A 25,552-nucleotide genomic window follows, 5' to 3' on the forward strand; every position below is an offset into this window, starting at 1 on the left:
CTAATTTAAAAAGTCTCTTCTTCCTTTAACTTAGTTGCATAAACCTTAAAGTTGCACTTCTTCTCTTTCCCAAAAACACAATTAACTATCCTGGCTTTTTCTTTCTTGCAATCACATCTATTGTAGTAATAAATAGTCAACCTAGTACTACCATTGTGCAAGTAATAATAGTTATATGCACCCTCAATGGCATGATACCTTAAAGCTTTTCTAAAAACATAATTGGAATGGAATTTCAAGCCTAGGGACAAATTAATTTTACTTTTGAAGTCAACCTCAGGGTTGAATGTTGGATATGTTGTTTTCCCCTTCTCACAATCCTTCAAAGTCTCTTCATCATCACCTTCATTGTAGTAGATATCCCTATTGCTTTCCTTATTCACCTCTTTAATCACTGTCTGCCTTACTTCTTCATCACCCAACTGTACTTCATCCAAACCAAACTCTACATTCTCTGCAAATAAATTAGCATCAGCATAAACCTCTAACTCACTCCCAGATCCAACCCTGTAGTCACTGTCACTACTATCATCAACTTCAGAACCAACTTCATGCACTTCCTGTTTGAGTACATATTGTTTGTGGAGGGTGTTCAGAGAATTGAAGTAGGATTTAGGTAGTTGTCTGTTGTTGGTACTACCCTTGAGTGCCTTTTAGATCTAGGGTTTGAGTATAAGGGTACATTTACACCCTTTTCCTTTAGTGGTGGTCCCCTTTTCAAATGAGCACTTGCACTCTCCACATCCCCCTTATTTATGTCCATGTCATCACCCAATCTACACACATCATCATCAATGTCCATGTCATCTGCCGCATTATCTTTAGGCAATTTCTTTTTGGATTTTTTCTAAGAGATTTCTTCACCTCTGTCATCACCCCCATGAACAACATAAAGATAGTACCAACCATCATTTTTAGGGCTTTGAAGGAAATCTGTGATGCTCTTATCGTCCTTGATTTCTGTCTTACCTGCAAACATTGTATAACCATACATCTTGTACCAAATTCTACCAACATCAGCATAGCATAGCTCATTTCTAATCCAGTAAGCCATTTCAAAATAAAAAACCTTGTCTACGTTTGGATGCAAGCTAAGGCCTTAATGTCTGCATTGAGTTTTATAGTTTTTTGGTAACAAAAAACCCACAAAAATATAAACGAATGTTGACTGGCTTCATCATCACGTAAGTAGAATAATAATGTGCAAAATTTCTGTAGTTATGAAATTGCAGCACAACATAAAAAGAAATTTAATCACAACACATATACAACAAACATTAAATTCAAGCAAACACAATGCAATTAGATGCCCTAAAAAATGCATTCAATTTGAAAAAGTTCTTGAAAAGAGGAATTTACCCTTGGTAGTTACCCACTTGAAATAAATCATTTTTTCCTTTGGTAATCTCCTTTTTTTCTATAAAAAAACGAGTTGATTCAAAAGAACAAAGAGGAATGGTTTGAAAGCTCAAACAAAAAAACAAAGGAAGATGAAATGAAGAGAACAAAGGATCGAGAATCAGAAAACGGAAAGGTAAGATTTTCCATTGAACAAAACCATGCAAAATCCACAATTCACAGCATATATGAGTGAAATTCGGGATCGGGGAGTTGATTAATGAAATAAATATCAATTAAAGAACTTACCAGTTGATTGGATTCGATGATTAATGTTGCATTTAAGTTTTGATTGCGTGTTGATGGGTGTCTTCCATGAACAGTGAGAGATATTATCAAATGGGAGTGGAGGGAAAGAAAAAATATAGGAAATAAAACATTTCAGAGCTATAAAATGAAGTCACGTGCAATTCACGTGTAAGGTCAAAGACGCACTTGACAGTCAACTAACTGCTTCCGTCAACTGGTAGTCTTTTGCAAACATTTATGTCATTTAAGGTAGTTTTTTGCAAAAAAAAAAAAAAAAATTAGATTAGGTAGTTTTTTTTGCAAAAGGGGCTATAGATTAAGTAGTTTTTTGTAATTTTTCCTTTATATAAACAAAATTTTAAAACTACCACTAAATTGTTTATTTTCAATTTTTGTAATAAATTAAAATTGGGTGAGCCGGCCAACCTATATTAAGTCGTTTCATAGTGAGACAATCTTAATAAATGAATTTATCATTATATATAAGAGTGATACTTTTAATGATAGATTATAACTTTTAAAAAAATATTAACTTTAACCTTAAAAGTATTAATTATGAATTTAAATTGATAAATTAGTAATCCCGAATTATAAAACCGACTTGAAAGTTAGCTGAGAGAAATTAGGGAAACATAATCAACAAATTATTGAGAGGAAGAGTGACTATAGGGAAAGTTTTTTTTTTTTTTCAAAAAAACTAAAATTGTTTTATTATTTTTTTTATTTCTTAAATAAACTTTAAATTTGCCAGCTATATCCATATTCCGTATAGGGGCTGAGTATAAATAGAAAAATTCTATGAAAGTCCTATGCAATTTCAATAATTATGATATTTTTTCTATCAATTTTGTAACACTTAACATATAATCCCTCCTATTCAGCCAAAGTGTTCCATTTTCATTTAGGGTCAAGTCACCTTAAATGTCCCATTTCTTCTCCTTTTTCTCTCTGTTGCATTTTTCTTTGTTAGTTCTTGCTCTGTGTTCATGAAAAACCCTAAATCTCCAAAAACCTCCCCTCTCAAGAACCTTAAATCGCCTATTAACTCACCTCTGAAGAACCTTAACTCTCTTGATGTTTCCCCTCTCAAAATCCAAAAATCGCATCTGGAAAACCCCAAGTATTATGACGATGAATGCTCTTTAGTTGAGACAGATCCAAACTGGGGTAGAGAACTAGACTCTGAGGGTGAATCCATTTACACTCCTGAGCCTAATCTGTGGCCTGATCGTGAATATTCTTCTACTGATGCTGTTTTTTCTAACACTGATTGTAAGGATGAAGATTGACTTGACAAACTTGGGCCATTTTCAAGTATGTTTCTTTTGATTTGGTTGCGTTGTGACTGATGATGATTTTTCTTTTTTAGGGTTTTTCGATGCATTACTTTCACATGCTCAATGATCTTCAAGTGAGAGCAGTTTTTTTTTTGCCACTAAAATAACGAACAAAAAAAGGGGTTTGGATTGTTTTCCTAAACTTCAAGCGCATACATGTTCGTTTTTTGCTCAATAATTTCACAATAAAAATGATAACTTTCTGAGAGTTTTGTAAAAATAGCCATTTTTTTCATTCATGTAAGCATGAGTACAAATGTTTCATTTTAAACAACATCAAAATATTTATACTTGTTGTTTACATCTGAAACATCCCATTTTCAAGATCTCAAAAACTGTCAAAAAATGCATGATTTTCAAGATTCACATGGTAAGTGGTTTCCTTCTCTGTGTTGCTGTTTTGTTGTGTGGGTTGTTGTTCATGTTGAAACTTGTTATGTTGGTCTTCGTTCTTGCTGTTCTGTTTTTCCCTAAATGATGTTGATTGTGGTTGTTGTTCATGTTCATTCTTATTGTTCTGTTCTTCCAAAATTGGTGTTCGTTCTCTGTGTTGGTTGTTTTGTTCATTGTTGTTGCTCCCAAAAATCTTCTTAACTACTGGTGTACTTGCTGTTGTGGCTTAATCTTGTTGTTGGATCTATTGTTCATTGTTTTGGCTAGCTATGATGGTTATGTTGACATGGAAATTATCTTGGCCTTCTTCTATACCCCCTTGATACCCTATCATTTCCACCAACTGATTCATTATCTCTAAACTGATTCTTGTGAATAAATGTTGAAAAGATTCAACAACTAATTGTTTGTCCACACTTAGATAGTCAGGCAATGTCCCTTCCCTAGTAGCTTTGGTTTTGTTCATATGTGGGATATGATAGTCAATACCCCCTTGCCTTTTCATGACCTCAACCATGCATACTTGTAATGTTATGAACACAAATCTTAAACAATGAGGACTTAAATTGTCAAATGCATTACTCACAGCCCTTAGTAATCGTGGTATATTGTAGGTTGCTTTCTGATATTGCAAAGCCTGAATTGATCTAGAAAAAACCTAGGTCTAGTACATTCATGTCAAGAGAATTTGGTGGTTGTTATACAAGTTGTATAAAAAAAATCATCTTTCATTGCCTCCTCCATAAACTCTCTGTCATTGTGTGCTATGTCTGGCTTTGCATTATCCTATTGAATGAAAATGTGCTTTGACATTCCATGTGGCCACTTAGCTCTAATAGTGGGTAGGACATTAGTTATGAGCATTGATCTCATATGCTCTTTGGCTATTGATTGTATTGGCTTAGTCTCCAATTCCCCCCTCTTTCTGTTCTTTGAGCTCCTTTTGGCAGACTCTTATGTAATAAAAGGCTATATCCCTATTTTCCCATCAAAAAACACATCACCATTAGTTAAAAAAATTGGATTTTCAACAGCACACATGAACATTATTTTTGGGATAAATCTTTTGGACTGACATTCCCTATGTGGTTCTACCACACCCGGTGCTAGGTAGTAAGTCTGTGATTCTCAGGTTAGATAGAAATGCTTTTCATCAATATGAACAATGTTAGTATGTGGCTTAAACTTGAAAGAACCATTCTGTTCATCATATTGCAACTTAGATAATGCAAAACCTAACAGTTTGTTGTTATCATTCAGTGTGGGTTTGATTGTGTTTGTGTGCTTTCTAATTACTTTGTCCTTCTTCCACCTATAAACCGTTGACTGTGATACCTCTATTTGCTTTGCAACTGAATTTTGAGTGCTTTTTAGTTCAAATTTGATGGACTTGAACTTCTTCTCATCAAATTGAATTTTGTTGGGTGCTTGTCTCCTAACCCTCTTGTTGTTGATGTTGATGACTGCGTTGTTGTTTTCCCTTGCTTTTGAACTTCTTTCCATAATCTCGTGACTGTTTTCCTACACACTTCGTACTCTTTTGCAAGTTCATTAATTGTACCTTGCACCGATTTTCCCTTTTTATTTAATTTGCACAATAATCTTTGCATATTGAGTTTTTTGGGTGGAAAGATTCTTGGTTGGAGCCATTTTTGTTTAATTTGAAAGTGTAATTAATGTGATAGATGACTTTGGTATTTATGACACTTGGTTTCTAATTTTTGTTTTCATTAATGGCCCCAATAATGGATGGATTTTGGTTTCTGATTTGTGTTTGGTCCACTTTCATGTTTGGTGCCAGTTGTGTACATCTGTTTGTTGTTTGGTTTCTAATTTCATGTTTGGCCCCTGTAGTGTATTTGTGGTTTCTGATTTTTGGTTTTTTGGACATTCATTTTTGATTTTTTTGAATAAAAATGGGATGTACAGTGATGATTTTTTTACAAAATGAAATTTGAGTTGTTTACAATTCGATGGCAATTTATAAAAAAATTAATGCATCGATTTTTTTGGTAATGTGAAAAATCTGAAGTCGATGATCAACAAAGATGTGAACTACACCGAAGCTGCTGAAGAATTGAGAAGGCCATCCGAGATTCCGTTGTTGAACTGTGTAATTTTCTTTATTATTCGGACTAAGTATGTAATGTATTTGTAGAACTTATTTGTAGAACATATGTATTTTTGATTATTAACCCGAATTATGTAATTTTCGGCTATTAAAAAATTAACGAGGTGAAAAATATTCACCATTTTTCAATGCACACAAGTATTTTCAAATTAGGAGGGAATTATTAATTCCTTAATCAATTCATTAAAAATCCATAACATCACTATCTCTCCTAGGTCCCATTTTGACTCACCTAAAATCCGTAAAAAATCAAGTCAAATAATTGGCTGAATAAGAGAAAGTACTGTATAATTAAATATTAAGGCATCGAAGAGGCTCAAAACCTCCCATTATTCCTTATATATAAGGAAAAATTACCCTGACTAATACGAACTTTCACTGATTTTCCTACAATAATACAAACTTTCAATTAACCAAGAATAATACGAACTTTGATACATATTTCCCGCTGGCATACCATTTTACCTGTTACCGGTAAACTTACTCATTCCTTTAAAATTTTTTTTTGGGTAAGAAAAATTATCCTGAATAATACAACTTCCACTGATTTTCCTACAATAATACGAACTTTCAATTAACTATGAATAAAATACGAACTTTGATACATATTTCCCGCTAGCATAATGAAGAAATGGGGAATTTACCATTTATCCAGGTAAAGAACCGGTCAGGTATGCTAGCGGGAAATATGTATTAAAATTCGTATTATTCATGGTTAATTGAAAGTTCGTATTATTGTAGGAAAACAGTGAAAGTTCGTATCGTTGAGGGTAATTTTTCCCATATATAAATACATATCGGAATTTCTGTTGCAGTTTATATCGAAAAGAGACCATTTTTCTTTAGATTTTAAGCTTTTGATTTGGAGGTGACGGAAAGAATTAACAAAATGTCAGACACTTACGCTAAGAAAAGATGGCTTCCTCTTGAAGCAAATCCTGATGTCATGAATCAGGTTTCTGATTCCTCTTTTTCCGTTTCTTGATCATTTTGCTCTCTCGTTTGTTGCTATTTTTGATTGAGATTTCAGTTACAACTCTCAAAACGATGAATTTATGGTCTGTTTTTCCATTTTTGTTGGTTTAATCGGTTGAATTTTTCTTGTACTCTATGCTCCAATTTCATGGTTTTGATTCGGATTTTCGAATTGTAATTAGTTGTCCGAAAGTTTTTGCCTGTAAAACTATTTTGACAATCTGATTTGAGTTTTAAATTTGGTTATTTTGGGTAGATGCAGTCATACTCATTTGTTAATTTCCCCTATATGATAATAGCACATAAACTGTGTTATTGATTAGGAGAAAACCTTTAGTATACATTTTATGAACATGGGTCCTTATAGTTTTCTCTTTTAGTTGTAGAAACCCATTTTACTTGTGGTTTGTGGTTGTATTTTCCCGAAAAAATAATGTTGAACCAAATATCACCTATTTCTTTGGTTAATTTTTGAATTTATTTGGTGTGATTCCAGTTTCTTTGGGGTCTTGGTTTACCAGAAGAAGAAGCTGAGTGCAATGATGTATATGGCTTTGAAGATGAATTGCTTGAAATGATCCCAAAGCCGGTTCTTGCTGTGCTTTTGCTATATCCACTCACTGCTGAGGTATATGTCTCTTTTTATCTGTAATATAAATTTCTTTTAGGTAATTTTTTATATCTGTGAATGACCTAGACTTACAAATTGTGACGGTAGAATTCAGAATAAATGGAGACTAAGAATCCATGTGGACGACCAATGGAACTGATATATTAGCTCATATAGTCGACCCTAATCTTTTGGGAATAAGGCTCTGACATTGTTGTTGTCTATCGTCTTTTGAGGATTTGATACATTGCTGACTGATTATGCCTTTGCTTGGTGCAGAGTGAAGCGGAGAGAGTGAAGGAAGATAGTGTCGGAAAGGTGAGCCATATGTAGAATGAGTTGATTTTATTGTTTGAATGAGAGTTGTTCGTATTTACTATTTGGACAATTCTATGTGATGAATAGTCTTTTATTGATTCATGGAGAATGAGTTGATTTAATTGTTTGAATGTGATGTTATCAACTTACCAATTTTGTATTTGTTAGTAAAAATTTGTTTGAATTCTATTTGAACTTCTCAGGTTTATGTTTTTTGCTTGTTTGCTTGTGCTAATAATTGGAAGACAATTTTGTCAAGCTTAAGGGGTAAGTATTTGAGGAGGGCTTACTCTTCTCAACAATCGAGGTCTAAATGTGAGATTACACTAAACTTTTCTCAGCATTATTAGCTTGAAAACACTTCGTTTACACTTAAGATGTTCTATGAATTGTGTTCAAATTTCTTTCTTTCCCACAAGATTAATAGTAATCAACAATTTGATCAACAAATTTTCAGTAATTTTTCTTAACTTCTAAAAAACTGAATTGTATGAAGGCCTTATACAAGGCTCAGATACAATCTAAGCTCTAAGAAAATTTAGCTTCCTATGCTACTCATGCTAAGCTTTTAATTATTCACAAACACTATGCTTTAAGAACTCAAAACCAATTTAATGCACCACCGACTCGTTGCTAGGGCTTAGTCATTGCGCCATCAGTTCCTGGTTGATGCTGCCTTCTGTCTTCTTTCCTTTGCTCATTAGCTCCTGGTTGCAAGAATAACTGTAGGCATATTAACCAAGCTCATATGTTTTAGAGGCTGACTAAATTGTTCGGTTTGAATTGCAAAGAATTATCTTCTTCTGAGTTTTTATTTATGTTGTCCAATCAGGAATAAGGAGATAAGATAATTCAGGATAGAGCAATGCATGTTTAATTGATGTCCTGAATCCTTAATTCCTCACGTCTTTTTTACTAGAGTTCTTTATGTATTTTTATTAGTTTTGAATTAGGCTGGATAATTGGCTTGTGATTCCCTTGATGACTGGCTTTTGGCTGGAATAATTTAATGCTTTGTAACTCGTAAAATAAAATAAAATATACTTCCTCCGTTCCAATTTACTTGCAACATTTGCGTTTTCACGCAGTCCAATGCATTAATTTAATATTTAATATCTTTAATTATGTATAATACAAAATTATAAAAATTTGATATTAATAATCTTTGCAATGAGACGAATTAAACAAGATCTAACTTGACTATATTTTAACCTATAGATTATAAACTAATCACAAATTAAGAGTAATGAATGAATAGTGTCATTTATGCCATTGTTGCAACTAATATGGAACGGAGGAAGTAGAAGAATACTACCCTTTGAGAGAAGTCATCTGTTTCACGTTGGAGGTTTTATGAAGGAGTTATCTTGAGTATGTAGGAAGATTTTCTTGAATATATAATCTTGATGGCTGACCTTTTCAGTTCTGGTTTGTCAAGCAAACTTAGAGCGGAAATATAAACACTTGATCATGGAGAGTAGACTAGCTTTTTGGATGTTAGAACTCAAATTATTTTAATTGGTCAATTGAAAACAATCTCTTTGTTTTTACAAAATTAATGTTGCGAACATCTGACCCAAACATAGCTAGGTGGGAGCTACTTAATAACATTGGAATAATAAAATGTTGTAAAACTCAAATTTGAGAACAAGAGTTGGAATGAACTATTATTCATGGTTAATGCATATTGCATACTTATAAAAAGTACATTGGTAAGCTATTGTATTTTTCTAGTGATTATAATTAATGGATGTGTTATCTTTATTCTTCAGGATTACAACAAGAAAGTTTATTTTATGAAACAGACTGTGGGAAATGCTTGTGGGACTGTTGGGCTTCTCCATGCTCTTGGAAATGTCACATCAGAGATTATGTTTCGTAAGTGTCTTCTTTTGTAATTTTGTATCTCCATTTGAAGGAAAATTTGGATAGCTTTTGGTCCAGTTTCTAGGATATTCGTTAACTCAAAATTATAATCATCCATTAAGCAAAGGTAACTTTTAATACTCTCTGAAGTCTAAAGTGGCAACGTAATATTCGTGAATGATGCAATATTCTTCACCAAAATACAATCACTTTGAGAAAATATTTTATTTTACAAGTAATGATGTTAGACCTGGTCACATGAGAGTTAAACTATGTTGGTTACTTTTCATGTGTGAAAAATAGTGCAAAATCCCCAATGCGATTGCGGTTGTGGTTATGGTGATGGTTATCAAACCTCTTTCCCCATCAATATTTTATATTTATGGTTGCGGTAACCTATAAAATCTTTACTATGAGGTCATGATGTGGTAATGCGGCCAGTATTTTGCACGACTATAATGCTAATATTTTGCTTTTAGCTAAGGGATCAAGTTGATCAAGGTGTTTTAAACTTGTGTACGCTGTAGTAGGAATTTTGGTGCATTGGTCCTTGCATTAAGATTGTTAATTTTATTTGTTCCAACGACATTGCATGGAATTTTGAGAAGAGTGAGAAGGGATATTAGATATTTTGGTTATTTTCTTTTTGGCAACCCAGCATAAAGTAGGAGATTAGGGTGTTCGTCATTGAGTTATTGACATGGTCATCTTGTTGAACACTGAGGGATTGGGCAAATTGAAATGTCACTGGAAGTTAACAAGTAGTGATCCTGTGATTATTTTTGGACTTTTGGTACTAGCAAATGGCATATGTGAATACTAGGATTTGATCATTTGCTCACATTTTTGATTTGATGAAAAAAGCTTTATGATTGATTTGGGTTTAATTTGGTCCAGATCAAGACATGAACCTTACACAAACTATTTTCTCTTCTCTTTTTCGTGCTGTATTCAAATTAGTTTCCTTGCTACATTGGTACTAGTTCTTGTTCTTTTTTAGGCAATAAACAAGTATGGATCTAGGAGGGACGAAGGTCTATTCAGTTGCATGTATCACTAGCTTTGGAAAAAATGACTTGCTCACTTTTTAGATTTTTTCTGGCCGGGAGTTGTGCAACATGTATGGATTTAAATGGTTCTTGCATTGGATCAAACAATGTTGCACTTGCACATAATTGCTGATTGTTTGCAATGGGAATCTGTGGCCAAGATACGATCAAACAATATTGATCTGAGTAAGACTATTATGGCTTCACTCACCACACAACTCTTACCGTCCAATCTCACCAATGCTTCACTCACAAAGATTAGATGGACTGTTATGACTCCTTGTTGCTTCACTCACAAAAAGAAGGCACCACAAAACAGAAGATCTTCTGTTCTTCTGTTATGAAGATACCTTTTCAAAAAATATAAATGAATTGTATTGCTTAAGAATCAAAAGTGTCTTACAATGAGACATAGCCTTACTATATATAAGCTTTGGATGCAAAAGAGTCGTTGGACATAACAATGCCAACTAAGCTTACAAATAACAAACTAATGAAATACAATTCTAACTTCAGTTAAAAATAAGAAACGGAAATACTTTAATTCTTGATTGGAGGTAGCTTCTTTAAACCCCGAGTATTAGCACACGTGGGCCTTTTGTCCTTAGCCCGTGGAGAGTATAGTTCTTGGCTAGGCACACCTCTGTCATATAGGGTAGGTAGTCCCAAACACCTTTTGTCATTCCTTCTTCTTAGGGGTAGTTCTCCCTGAATTGTTTAGCCTTAGTGGTCTGAGTGACACTAAGGTTTGCGCACACCTCAATAGCTTCCGGTGCTAAGATACTCCTTTTCCCTTTTGCACAACTAAGTCGCTGTTGAGTTAAATCTTGGGTGTTTGAGTGTATAGATGAGGACTGAGTTGAAGTTGTTGCTTGGGAAGTCATCCCTGGCACCATCATTGTCTGTAGCTGTCTTAATTTCCCCTGTACATGTTGCAAGTTGGTAGAGGCTGCCTTAGCCTTGGCAGATTTTAAACTAGCTTCTATTTTTCTTGAAGAGAAAGTGTAACTATTTTGATAACTGTAAACTTGATCTCTATTACCTTGCATTTTGCACATCCTACTTGAAGCAAATTTCTCAATAAGAATTTAGGCTCACCATTTTTTCTTTTTCTTTCCTTTTCCTCATAATCTATAGAGTATGCATTTATGAAATTCAAAATTTCTTTACCATATAATTTTCACTTGTATAATCCTATTATTCTCTCTACTACATCCTTAGATGTTCATTCATCCATAATAACACCAACTCCATGCTAATTTGTATCATGTCCCAATTACCACAATTTATATTTTTGCCTTTAACCTATTATCGTTTTAGCCCTATCATGAACTCATTATATCTCTTATAGACATAAAATGTTAATTTTCTTCATTGTCATGATATCCACTAGCCCTCGATTTTCCTTAATCTCCTATGTTCTCTTGCTCTTTTGACACCACACTCAAGTCGCATGGTGCGTCGTATCTAGATGACGTCCTAGTATAAGTAACATGCCCTAACTCATTTGACACCAATGTGGTGTGTCACTTCTTGATGACGACCTAGCAGCATTTGCATACTTTTCACTACACCCAGGCCTTAAAAGTTGAACGCGTCGCTGAGTAGGGGACGCCCGTACGAGAATTGGTTTTTGGTTCATGATCATGGGATGTGACTAAGGCTTACTGAGTTGGTTGTTATTAACCTATAGCTTACCCTCCTCCTTTATTCGTGCTTGGGACGGGTAATAAGTGACAAACACTCACAAGCGGAGTTCACAATCATATTTCTAAATATATATTAATCATAGTTAAATTTTCATATGGTAGCCATAATCATATTATAATGATAGATGGGGGGATAATCAAGAGACCACTATTATGATGGAGTTTTTACTAAAAAGATACCTTTACATTTAAAGATTTGGAAAATGTGATTATTAATTCAAGGGAGTGGCTATTCTGAAAAGTTATGAATACTGAATATGTTCTTTACAAAACTAATGATTATGGTAATATGGAAAACCACTTGTCAAAATCTCTTGTTCATGCTCAGGATGAATTTTCATTACATCTTTATGTGCTCATAGACTCTCCGTACCTAAACCTTATATCTAAATTTGGATTGAAGGTTCATTTTGTTTGTTTTTCTTGTTGGACTTCAGATGCCCTTTTTGTGATTTACAGATTTCGGATTGTTTTGCATCACCATACCTCTTACCACCTCCTAGCTTTTATGACAATCGTTAACCATAATTTTGTTTGTCCTTTTGTCCTTGCTTGCCCTTATTTGTTTTCCATGGTGCTAGAAGTTCCTAGAGATGTCACTTTTTTTTTTGCCTCCTTGTCACTTAAAATGCTTTGGGATACTTTGGCAATTGTCATCTTCTCATAAAGGTTTACTTTATTAATATAAGTAGGCCCTCTCTCTAGCTATACCTAAATCATACTTCAAGCAGTGGCAAAGGCCACCCTGAATAATTTATAATAAGATGAAATGGGATAGTGGTAGGCCTATGTGGTATTTGTATGTTTGACCACCAGTGAATGGCTACTACCTTGTAAGTCAAGTAAAACTTACAAGCATGAATTTGGTTAGCCCAGAATCAAAATGTCGTCAAAATATGAAGTCAACAATATTGAAAATCAGGGAGTTATTTTTCTAACATATTCCTACATGGGGTCTAGTCCATTAGGTAGGAGCAAGTTGATGACTCTGAATTTCTTATATATGAGTATATTTTGTGCAAATATTGGGTATTTGGCTCACAAAAATTTGCTTAGATTTCCAAAAAGTGAGTTAAAATTTATTAATTCTTCGTTTTAGTGGGATGCAAATTTGCCTCTTCAGCTTTGATTTTTTTATGCACTTTATTTTTTGCTCTTCCCCTCAACAATGATGGGAAAGCAACCTAAAATTGTCATTTTAAAAAAAAAAAAAACCCTCAAAATGGAGAAAGCAATGAAAATGAAGAATTTACTACAACAATAGTGGAAAGTGATTGTTTTAAGATTCGGCCAATAAAATCTTCAATACTGGACTTTGAACAATTTTCTAAGTTAATACGGATTTATGATGCTAGTATGTTCAGGCTAAGCAATTAAAATGAAGAATTTACTACAATAGTGGAAAGTGATTATTTCAAGATGAGATTGCAGATAGTCGGCCAATAAAATCTTCAATAATGGAATTTGAACAATTTTCTGAGTTAATACGTTTTATAATGCTAGTATGTTCTGGCTCTACCTCATCTAGGATTTTGGCTTTGCCACTTCTTAAAAAATGTCCAAATGTAAAACTGCTTGTTTGGTTTGTAGTTCTCCTCTTGTTGTTATTGCTGTAAGATAGAATGGAACACAAATTTGATTACTCCTAACTATATGAATCTACCCCCAAATTCAGCCATATGCTACATTTAGAGTGTGTTTGGATGGAAGTAAATGGAGGGGAAGGAAAGGAAGAGATGAGGGATCCCTTGTTTGGATAACAAAATGGGTGAGAAAGGATTTGTTGGGAAGTTATTTGGAGGGATTCAATGGTTGTTTTTTTTGTTAAGGTATCAATCTTTCTAAAGTTGGAAAGATTTGAAGGAAAAACTTCCTTCTTTTTCCTTCCCTTTCCTTCCCTTCCCTCCTAAACAAACAAGAGTCTTTTTTCCCTTCCATTCTCTTCCCTTTCCTTTCTTTTCTCTCCTAAATTGTTATCCAAACATTGTGTTACTCTGTTTTAGCTTGCTAGGAACTCACAGATATCTTTGACTTTGATACCAGACCGTTGCACGCCTCCATATGGAAAGTGTCACCTTTTAAAGAAATTGCAATAAGAATGTTAAGAGGAAAGAATGTTAATTGGTAACACTAAGAGGAATGGAGTGTTTTAAATAGTTGAATCTTTTTGAAGAATAGCTAAAAATAGCATTTTTGGGAAAATGGATATAATAAATTATCATAGGACTAAGTTTTTTGTTCTTTCCGCCGTGTAAATTGTTTTTTTTTTCTTTACTACACTTTTTGTGCTTTGTCCACTTAATAGCAATTTTTAATGAGGTTTTAAGAACCAAAATTTGCTAATTTTATGCCTTCAGAATTATTCTGTCGAAGTACCAAATGTATGACGGTCAACAGGCCCCTTTTTTTTGAGTGCAATGTAGTCGGTTGCAATCTTTGTTGCTGGCTATAATTGTCTTTAGCGCATGTATTTTGATTCTTTTCTCACTTCATAAGGCTTCTTTTTTCAGAAGAAGGTTCCTTCCTAGATAGGTTTTACAAAATCACCGCAAATAAGGATCCAACAGAGGTTAAATTTTGTCTTCTATTGAAGTACTCACTATTTTTTGTCTTCTGCTCTCTGTACTTCCTAATATTATATTTTCTTTCTTCAGCGTGCTGAGTTTCTTGAGAAAGATACTGAAATGGAAGTTGCTCATTGCGTAGCAGCTAGTGCTGGTGATACTGAGGTGAATTTTCTAATTAATTTGGTGTATGGAAATATTGCATGTCGTAGATTTTCTAGTTACTTCTAAGTTTCACCCACTGTCAAACCATGTCATTTTTCGAAGAACAATATCTACTTTTGATAGTGGAGGTACATTTTCATTGGCCGTGCATAATGGCGGACATCTTACGCCAAATCTCACACAAAATTTATCATAAATCACAACCCTACCAGATAAGGGTATGATCTCTTCTATCCCTCCCTAGACCCTTATCATAGTTTCTATGAGTTGGATATACCAGGTACGATGACATTGATAATGACAACCCTACCAAATAATGCCTTCTCTTGAACTAGGTGTTATTGCTTGTAGAAGATGATCGGTTTTATCTACAACGCTAGATATATAAGATTATATGAACTTCTTGTATTTTTGGTATGGCCGTATGTATTTTTGGTATTTCGATATCAATTATTCCACAAATCCAGAAAGTCATTACATTATAATATTTGATGTGATCTCGTTCTTTTACCCTTTGTCATCTGACATTCCTTGCCTTGCAGGCTTCGGATGATGTGGACACTCATTTTATTTGCTTCTCTTGTGTCGATGGTACTTGCTCCTCTATCCAACCATTGAGTCTTGTACTAAAATGTCTTTATATTTATTTGTAACCAATATTTTTCACTAATATCCTTTATGGTACATTTAACAATGAATTAAGGTGAACTTTATGAACTTGATGGAAGAAGGGAAAGACCAGTATCACATGGACCTACCTCACCAAGTACTTTACTCAAGGTATGTTAATATTCTTTCTTATAAGTTGCTTGACGATTTAGAAAGTATGAGTTCGTTGTGCACTCACCTCTTATATCTTGACGAATATGGCAAGGGCTTTGTTTAGGACCCTTTCCGAATTCATCTTTCTAGTCATCATATGTTGTTATACTCTTTCCATCTCATTAGTCTTGCAACATTTGTCTAATATGTTTTGTCTCAGTCAATATGCTATATATATATATATATATATATATATATATATATATATATATATATATATATATATATATATATATATATATATATATATATATATATATATGAACATGGACCCACGTTTTCTCCCCTCATCCGAACCACAAAAATTCGATGGCGGTACGCATAAGATGATTGTTTTACTTGAGAAATTCTTTCCTTAAATAGGTCATTCCCTTATACTGTGTCTAGAGATACTGGACTTCAAAGGTGCAGTATGAGTGGTATATGCTACTATGGTATTGAGATATACCATGCTCTGTTTCTTTTGATTGGCTGGATCCTGCACTTCTCCCTCCATTTCTTTTTAATAGCTACACTTTCCAATTAGATAGATCTGTTGCATTTCTTGAGTTTTGCCTTTCTAAGCTTTTTACAACGTCTATTATCCGTTAGCTATTGTTTATCTGTCTTTTGTTGTTAATTGCAACAGGATGCATCTAAGGTCATAAAGGGAATGTTTGAGAAAAACCCCACTTCTTTGAACTTCAATGTGATTGCCATATCAAAGAAGGCTGTGTAATTGAAGCATAGTTTCAAACTATTTAATGCACTATTTTCCATGAAACAGAGTACACTGTTTATGCTATGTGGACTCCATAGGTATACTTTTTTTTTTTTTTTTTTTTTTTTTTTTTTTTTTTTTTTTTTTTTTTTGCTTCTGACGGGAATTCCAATTATTGTTGATGGATGAGTTCAGGCTTTACATGAAATTTTCGTCTCTCTGTTATACTGCAAGTTAGATGTTTATATATTGTTTGTTACATGACTTTGTTGGGAAATAAAGAGTGAATCTACTACTTCTAACTGTGTGTGTTTGCTCACCATTGTGGACTGTGATAGTTTTTGTTGATAATGGGACAAAACTGGATAAAAAGAAGTAAAGAATATTAGTACTTTTGCTATTTACTATTATTATTTCATTAGGTTTATGCATCATACAAAATAATTGTTTCAATTCTAATTATCTCTGATTAGGCTTGATTAAAAAATATTAAAAAATATTAGTAAATTTTTATTTATAAAAGTCAATTAAGATTTTTCTTGATTATATTTTAGTTTATAGATTAAAACATATTAAGAGAGATTGTTGAATAGTTTTCAACAAACAAATGAGACAGTAATAGTAAGTAGCATGAAGGTTTAAATCGTCTATTGTTGTGTTCGCAAAAAAGTTCGAGGAGACATGATGAAAAATCTTATGTATATATGAAAAAACTTAATCTTTCTCTAATTATATTATGAATGTGTCGTCTTTTTGAGTTTGCATTATAGGATTTAATTAAAATGTATTTAGGGAGGTGGTTTATAGAGAGTGAAATGGTGGAAAATGAAGGTGGGCAACAGGGTTTCTAAAAGTACTCAAAATATAGTTTTAATTTTTAGTTTTTAGGGAGTGGAATTGGAATAGTGGGATTTAGCACGGACTAAGGATTGTGGAAATGAAAGTGGGCAACGGTTAAATACCGTAATATTATATTCGTCTTTTTCATTTTGCTCTAGTTTTCATTTTTAGTTAATCTTACTTATTTTGTATGGTCATATTATTATTATTATTATTATTATTATTATTGTTATTATTTTATTTTTTTATTATAATAATCATATTTCATTTCACAAAAAGAAACTTTACAAGAAGTTGTTCATCCATACTGTTTTGAATACAAAAAGCTAATCTATTCTAGATGTATGCTCTTGACTTGGTGTTACTTGAGTTGTTTAAAGAAGACAATGCAATCCTTGATAAGAGGTCGAGTGCGTTCTTGCCTAACTCCCTGAAAGTGTAGAAAGCAAAGGGGATGAGTTTGTAGCCATTTTTCTCACACTTGGCAGTGTATTTCTTTCTCTTTCTTTCTGTTTATTATTATTATTATTATTATATTATTATTATTATTATTATTATTATTATTATTATTATTATTATTATATTATGTTTATTATTATTATTATTATTATTATTATTGTTGTTGTTGTTGTTGTTGTTGTTGTTGTTGTAACTCCACTATGTTTTAGGCAATTCTCAACGATTACATAAAACATATTTGATTAGGCCCCTTTGAGTAAGACAGCCCCTATTTTAACGGCTTAATTAAAAGTAATTAATTAAGTTAATTTGGGTATTAAATTTTAAGTATGTTATTTTATTGGGAATCGAAATAATATTTTATTATTTAAGGATATCAATCGTATTAAATTTCGGACAAAAGTAAATTATATGATAAAAATTGGGCAGGTAAAACTAGGGTATTTGAATTAATGTGTGAGTGTGTGACACATATTATGTATGTGTGTCAATTATTTGGGTATCCTTCACACCTCTCAAGCCACTCATCACCTCATATAGGATAATAATCCTAATACATTTCAACATCACAAAAACTCACCCAAGTACTTCATTTCTTCATAAAACCCATCCTTCCCATCCCCTTATTTCGATTTCCTCCTTTGTAAATTGGGAATGTTAATTTCATTCAATTATTGTCTAATTTGTGCAAGAAGTATGTGTGGGTTTGATTGATCAAGTTTAGAGTTAGGGTTTGTGAATTAAGTATTCATCAATTAAAGTTAAATCAAGGATTTCAAGTTAGGTTATTGAAGAATGAAGCAAAACTAAGGTTCATCATCAAGTGGAATTGGAGATTATATATATATTCATTATAATTCTGAAATTATGGTTCTTATTAATCAATATGGCTTATTGAAATCAAGATTACGGAGTTGATTGATTCAAGTTATAGCTGTTAATTGGGATATTGAAGAAGGATTCAATTGAAGTTTCTTGTTGGTATTAATTGATTAATATTTGGGTATTGTGTTTCAATTGGGTACTTGATTCTAGTATTATTTAGGTAATTAGTTCAAGTATTGAAGTTGGGTTCATTTGAGTTCTAATTTATGTGAATTAGTATTTTGTTATTGTACTATTTGTGGTTTAGATTCTTCTTCAAAGTTTAAGAGCAAAGTTCACTTATAGTTCTTAAAAATTAGATTTTGTCCTCTCTGTTCTCAGCTGATTTCGAGCCTCTTCTGGCCGTTTCTGGGTTTTGGTGTCTACATAAGAATTGTAGAGCTTCAAGTTGCGGTCGCGTGGGTACTTAAATCACTCAAACTGAGTTTGTATGAGTTTGTATGAGAGAGTTATGACCAAAATACTAATATACTGCCATGAAAATCGAGAATAATCAATTATGAGATAATTGTTCAAATTGTGGATTTCAATTAGATATTCCTTTAATTAAGTATTTAGGATTATTTTATGCTTTTTTATTGAGTAATTATGGATGATATGGATTTTTTGAGTATTATTGATGGTGATGGGAAAAGGGAGCCTGAATTGTTATCTTTTGAAGTTAGAAGTTGATGCACACAAGGGATTTGTTCAAATGCTTCAATAGAGATTTTGGTTTTCTAATCTGATTTTTGGTTGAAGAATTTGCACATATAAGTAACCTACAAAAATCTAATATCTTTTAAAGCTAATTTAAGTACTTTTATGTTTAATTCTTTTATGTTTAATTGATGATGGGAAAATATTGCTTTGATTGCTTTGTTTATGTAATAATATTATTAGTATTGTAAAATCATTTTAATAAAAATTAATCATGTTATAAAAATTATATTTGATTAAAATGTGTGTTAATATTGTATTTATTTAAAGAGATTATAAAAGTATGTTTTGTATATTATTGACTTATAAAATATGAGTCTTGAAATATCGTATTACGAAAATGAAGTATGATTGTTGATTTCAAAGAAAATCAATATTGAATTATTGTTTTGTTTTATATTGAAATATCCGACATTAAAAAATGTCCATTTTAAAAATGTCCATTTTTGAGAATTGATAACGGATATTTATATCCGGATTATTGTGAATTCCTATCGCTTGATAATACGTAATGGTTATTCGGATCAGTCTCGAGCTTCCAATCCTGTTTGGTTCTTGCAAGAGCCGTATTTTCGGTGATGACGATCATCCGTGTTCTTAGGATTTAGATCAATCTCACTTCCTGATGGTCTATATATTCCCACGTTTTTAAGTGCTATTATATTATTGTTTTAATATGAGATTTGAATAAATACCTTTGGTATATAAAGTTTTGTTTGTTTTGCAAATGAAATCATATGTTTCATTTGTCGTATTATTTCGGTATTGAATTGTAAAGTAATAGCTATATTTTGATTTTCGCTATTGTTAAACTTGTAAAGTTATAGCCGTGTTTTGATTCACTATGAACCAAAAGATCTTAGTCGTACTTATGTCGATACCAAACGATCTTTTAAAAGAGTTTAGGTTTTGATAAATTAATGTTTTATAAGGAGTTACCAAATGAGCAAAAGATTAAATTGGAGATGTTTGCAAATGACTTGTATATAAATGTAATAGTTTGTTGGATTACTCAACAATCCAATTGTTGATATTCTTTGATGGGGCCTATCCCTTACGGGGGATAGATCCTTTTCAGGTTAGCTCAGCTATGGAACGATGTCTACATGTATTATGTGTTACGTGTGAGACGAGGACTTCTTTTTGAAATACATTTTGTAAATTAGATATTTGAAAATTGAATCTTAATAATTTCATAATGTTTTTGTAAATAGTATTTACTTAATTATGTAAAAAGTTTTAAATACTCTGATATTGGTTTGCTGTGGCTATCGAGCCACAGGTCAGATTCAACCTAAACTTCTATAAGTTTTCCACTGTGATTTGTAGACAGTATTATTATACTGTTTATACTGGTTTGGGCTGTTTCATTGAGTTTCTCAACAAACTCAAACTCTTCAACTATGAAGCCCAAGCTTCGACTATGAAGCTCACACTCCCCCTTAGACTTTTCCAAGTCTAGTTTATAAGTTTTCACTCAAAAATCCTTTACTCCTTGTTCCTAAAATAAAGGAGGAATGGGTAACTGCTTGAATAAAAATAGGCTACGATTTTTTCACAAAAATAATGCAATTTAAAATTTTCCGTTAAACCAAATAAAACTACCCTGATTAAGTGGAGAGAAAATAGGAGCATTTATCTCCAATAAACAACGATGTTTGTCGGTTATACTAAGATCAAATTAATTTAAAATATGTTGCCAATTAACTTCTAATTTAAATATGCAACTTACTAAATTTATGCATACAATCAACTAGAAAAACAAGAACTACTCTGTCTTCAGAATTTTTCAGTTGACGTCAACACTCTAGACTTGATTCTTGTGAACATTGCACTGTCTCTTAGATATCAACTAGGAACAACGGACTATCAGCTAGGAACAACAGACTTTCTACACTTCAACTTCCTACAACAAACCTCTTGTCTACATTTCAACTTTTTGGATACCACAGATTATCACAAAGTCCTTGACCAAATCCTTAGGTACTATCATCAACTATCCTACTCCGGACCGGATATTTACCTGTATGATCTCTTAAAATAAAACTGTTCATTTTAGTTAAGCTTAGTCATCATCAAAACACAAAGGGTTAACATGTTTTTACACTAGTACTAGGCATGGCCACGGGGCGGGTTACCCGAAAATGAACCGGTCCCGAACCGCTTGGAACCGGATCCGTTTGCGATAGGTTTCGAACCGCCCCGAACCGCGGAACCGTGAAACCGCCGGAAAAAAACTTCATAAACCGGACCTAAAAACCGCGGTTTGGAATCGGAACCGGTCCGGGTGAACCGGTCCAACGGTTCCACGGAATCGGAACCGGAACCGGTCCGGTTGAACCGGTCCAACAGTTCCATGGAACCGGAACCGTGAAAAGTAGCCGTTATATAGCCGTTGCCATTTTTCCTATAAATACTCATCACTTTCAATCATTTTCATTCACAACTCATCTCTTCTCCTACTCTCTCTACTTACTCTCTCTACTTAATTCTTTAATTACGCAATTATTCTCTTAATTACATAATTAGTTTTTTAATTATTTCTTAATTTAGTTAATTACATAATTAGTCTATTAATTATTTATTTATTTCTTAATTCTATTATTATTTCAATATTATCAATCATGTCTTCATTTTTGAAAAAAGCCTCAAAAAAAGTTACTAAAGTGGCAAAATCATTGGGAGGTTCCAGCTCCTCTAAAAGAAAGGCCACTTCTACTCCGTCGGTATCAACAACATCTTCTATTAGTAATTATAATTATGAACCAAATTATCCAGAAGGGAACGACCCAGAATTACATAATTATGCAGAAGAAGTGGAAAGAGAAATACAAATTGATGAAGAAGAAGAACAAGAAGAGGAACCAACGACCCCTATTGGGACACATATATCTCGACAGTCATCAACAAGATCACATGAAGAACAAGGAAAACAATAACAACAAAGACAAGCTCGTGGTAAACGAGTCAATTTCCAAACTATCGGTTAGTTTTATAATTTTATTCTTCAAATTAATTAAATTTTAAATTATTTATTTATTTAATTATAGTTTTATAATTTTAAATTATTTATTTAGATGAAGATGAACCAGTAAGACAACCTTTTCCGGCAATGCCACCTCCTAGTGGTAGAGCTGTTTCACATTTGTGGTCGTATTTCACCAAAGAACCAACCGACAACCCAGATATTTTCTTATGCACTTGTCAAATTTGTGAAAGTCAAGGAGTAAAGCCCTTAGTTTCATATAGTTTCGCAGAGGTAAATACTTTTTAAGTTTTTTATACATACATTATATATTCATATTTTATAAAAATTTATTTATTGTGTTTTGTGAATACGTGTTAGGTGGTGGTACGGGATCTTTTAACAAACATTTGGCAAAGAAACATGGAATCACAAAAGAAACTCATGCAGCAAGCGGCAGCGGGACCACAAGTGGAAGCCGAAAGACACAGTGGGACATTCCCAGCACAGGTATGCCTTTTAGATATAATCGTAATGATATGATTGATGAATTTTCTAAGTATGTAACTTGTGATGAATTGCCTTTTAACCACGGTGAAAGTAGGGCACACGAGCGTTTCGCTAAAAAAACTTTGCAACCACAATATAGAGCAATCCCTAGGAGCACTCTTAAAAGACGCACAATTAAATTATATGAATCAATGCGCTGTGAATTAGTTGAAATGTTTAAATCTTTTAATGGTAGGGTTAGCATAACAACTGACATTTGGTCTGCTCCCCCACATTTAGAATCTTATATGTGTGTAACAGCACATTGGATAGATCAAAATTGGATTATTCAAAAAAGAATAATTGCTTTTGAGACAATGCCAGAAAGACATACCGGTGAAAATATAAAATATAGATTAGTAGAGATATGTAGAGAATGGAACTTATTAGATAAGATATTTTGTTGTTCTACTGATAATGCAACCGCTAACATTAAATGTATAAAACTTTTATTTAACGAACCTGCATTTAATTTTATCCTTGGGGGTAGCTTATTACACATACGTTGTTGTGCGCATATAGTTAACTTATCTTGCCAAGCAGGTATAAAACAATTAAGCGATTTATTAGAACCAATTAGAGATATAGTGAAGTGGCTTAGGATTGGAAAGATAAAGAGACGATATAAACAATTATGTGACCAATATCAACTAAAAAAAGTGTATTGGTCATTAGATACTCCTACACGTTGAGGCTCAACCAACGATTTATTAAGAAAGGCGATTGCTTATCGTCCAGTTATAACACAACTGTATAGTGAGTGTACAGATAGCTATATAGCTGATGACACTTGGGAATTAGCTATAGATGTACATAATATATTAGAAGCGTATGACCACGCAACTAAGATTTTTTCATATGTTTATGAACCGAATGTTCACTTAGTAATAAGTGAGTGTATTACTATTTTTTATCATCTCCTTAAACATACGCATGATGATACTAACCCATATTTGAAGCCGATTCTTGCAGATATGATGGAAAAATGGAAGGCATATTTTACCGATTTTCCTTATATTTATGGAATTGCAACCATTTTAGACCCATGATTTAAAATTGAAGTCCTTACTAAAGTAATAGGATTTTACTACCAATCGTTAGATTGCCCGCCTACTGATGTACATAATTATGTTGGAACATGTAAAAAATATTTAGCAGAACTCTATGATTATTACGCTAGTGTATATAACCCAAAACGCGATACGTCTAGGCGTGCTAGCGTTTCGGCACGTCCCTCTTATTATAATTTGGTAATAGCTAATATAATGAGTCAAGATGATAGTTTTGTAGGATCATCTTCTTCTTCCTCCACCTCATATTTAGAATTAGATAGTTATCTTAAACACCACTTTGAAATAGACCAAGGTAGCTATAATATTTTAGAGTGGTGGAAAGAAAAATCTGTAAAATTTCCCATTTTATCGAGAATTGCAAAGGATATCCTTGCAATTCCTGCGTCAACAATTGCGTCGGAGTCTGCTTTTAGTGCAGGTAGAAGAGTTTTGGACGAAAAGAGATCTCGTCTTGCTCCACATAGTATTCAAATATGTGTTTGCAAGAAAGATTGGGATCAAGCGGAGATTCGAACACAAGGACTAAGGAATGATGATGATCAAGACGACGATGATGATCCATGGATGATGATGGATACATCTGCATCATCGTCAGGAGGGGAGTCAGCGGAAGCATCTAACCAACCAGATGATGATGGCGAAGACGAATAGGATCAATCGGACAACGATAAATCAACATTCAACAACTATAAATAAAATGTATGACAAAGAACTACGGGGGCTTTGATTCCTTCGGGATACGTAGGCAGCTTAATATTCCTTTGGGTACTAGGTTCAAGTCCATTTTCTCCCTCTTTTTTTATTAATCATCTTTATCGACATTATCATTGATTCGTTTTTTATTAATTTATTTTTTTCATTCTTTTTAGTATATATTTTAATAACGATGACAACTTGACAAGCAATGAATTTCGCTAATAATCAAGTAATCATCAAAGGTACGTCTGCAATATTATAGTATTTTTTTATTATATAAATATTTAAAGAAAAAATAAAAATGGAACAGATGGTCCGACCCGCCCGTCCCGTGAGTTGGAACCGCCGGAACCGCCTCATAAACCGCCAAGGAACCGTTTGAAACCGCCCGGAACCGGAACCGGAACCGGTCGCGACAGGTTCCAAATGGAACCGGAACGGAACCGGACCAACCTGGACCGTGGCCATGCCTAACTAGTACTAATATAATAGTAATTATAAAAATAAGTTTAATTTAGTTTATCAAGTTTTGTTTAACTAAAAAATGTGATAAAGTTGAATCAAGTATAGTTTAGCTAAACTAAGTTTCATTCCGCTGAATCAAGTTTATTTTAGGTAAAAATAAGTTAAGGTAAGTTTAATTTAACAAAAATAAATTGTTGATCTTCAGCTAAATCAAGCTAGTTTATCAAAAAATAATTTTGAATCAGCTTAATCTAGATTAGTTTAACAAAAAAATATTCAAATAAGCTAAATCAAGTTTAGTTTAGGAAAAATAAATGTTTGATTCAACTAAAGCAAATTTGTTGAGGTAAAATTAAGTTTGATTCAGCTGAATCAAGTTTTGTTTATCTAAAAAGTAGTTTGATTTAACTACATCTATAGTTAGCTAAAAATAAGTTTAATGCATTTGAATCAAGTTTATTTTAGGTAAAAATAAGTTTGATTTAGCTGAATCAAGTTTAGTTTAGCAAAACTAAATGTTTAATTCAGCTGAATCAAATTAGTTTAGCTAAATATAACTTTGATTCAGCTTAATCAAGTTTTATTCATTTAAAAATAATTATATTCAGTTGCGTCATATAAAGTTATCTAAAAAT

At 32.8% G+C, this 25,552-nt stretch overlaps 1 protein-coding gene across 1 annotated transcript; it reads left to right on the forward strand.

The window, feature by feature from the left end:
• Nucleotides 1–6,330: 6,330 nt before the first annotated feature.
• Nucleotides 6,331–16,370, forward strand: LOC130799517 (ubiquitin carboxyl-terminal hydrolase 3). Its single transcript, XM_057662635.1, has 9 exons — nucleotides 6,331–6,463; nucleotides 6,980–7,111; nucleotides 7,373–7,411; nucleotides 9,184–9,289; nucleotides 14,546–14,604; nucleotides 14,690–14,764; nucleotides 15,307–15,355; nucleotides 15,468–15,544; nucleotides 16,215–16,370. Exons 1-9 carry the CDS (start codon nucleotides 6,398–6,400, stop codon nucleotides 16,302–16,304), a joined length of 693 nt encoding a protein of 230 aa, XP_057518618.1. The 5' UTR covers nucleotides 6,331–6,397; the 3' UTR covers nucleotides 16,305–16,370.
• Nucleotides 16,371–25,552: the final 9,182 nt, after the last annotated feature.

Source organism: Amaranthus tricolor, chromosome 14 (genome assembly GCF_026212465.1).
Source record: "Amaranthus tricolor cultivar Red isolate AtriRed21 chromosome 14, ASM2621246v1, whole genome shotgun sequence".
Lineage (NCBI taxonomy): Eukaryota > Viridiplantae > Streptophyta > Magnoliopsida > Caryophyllales > Amaranthaceae > Amaranthus > Amaranthus tricolor.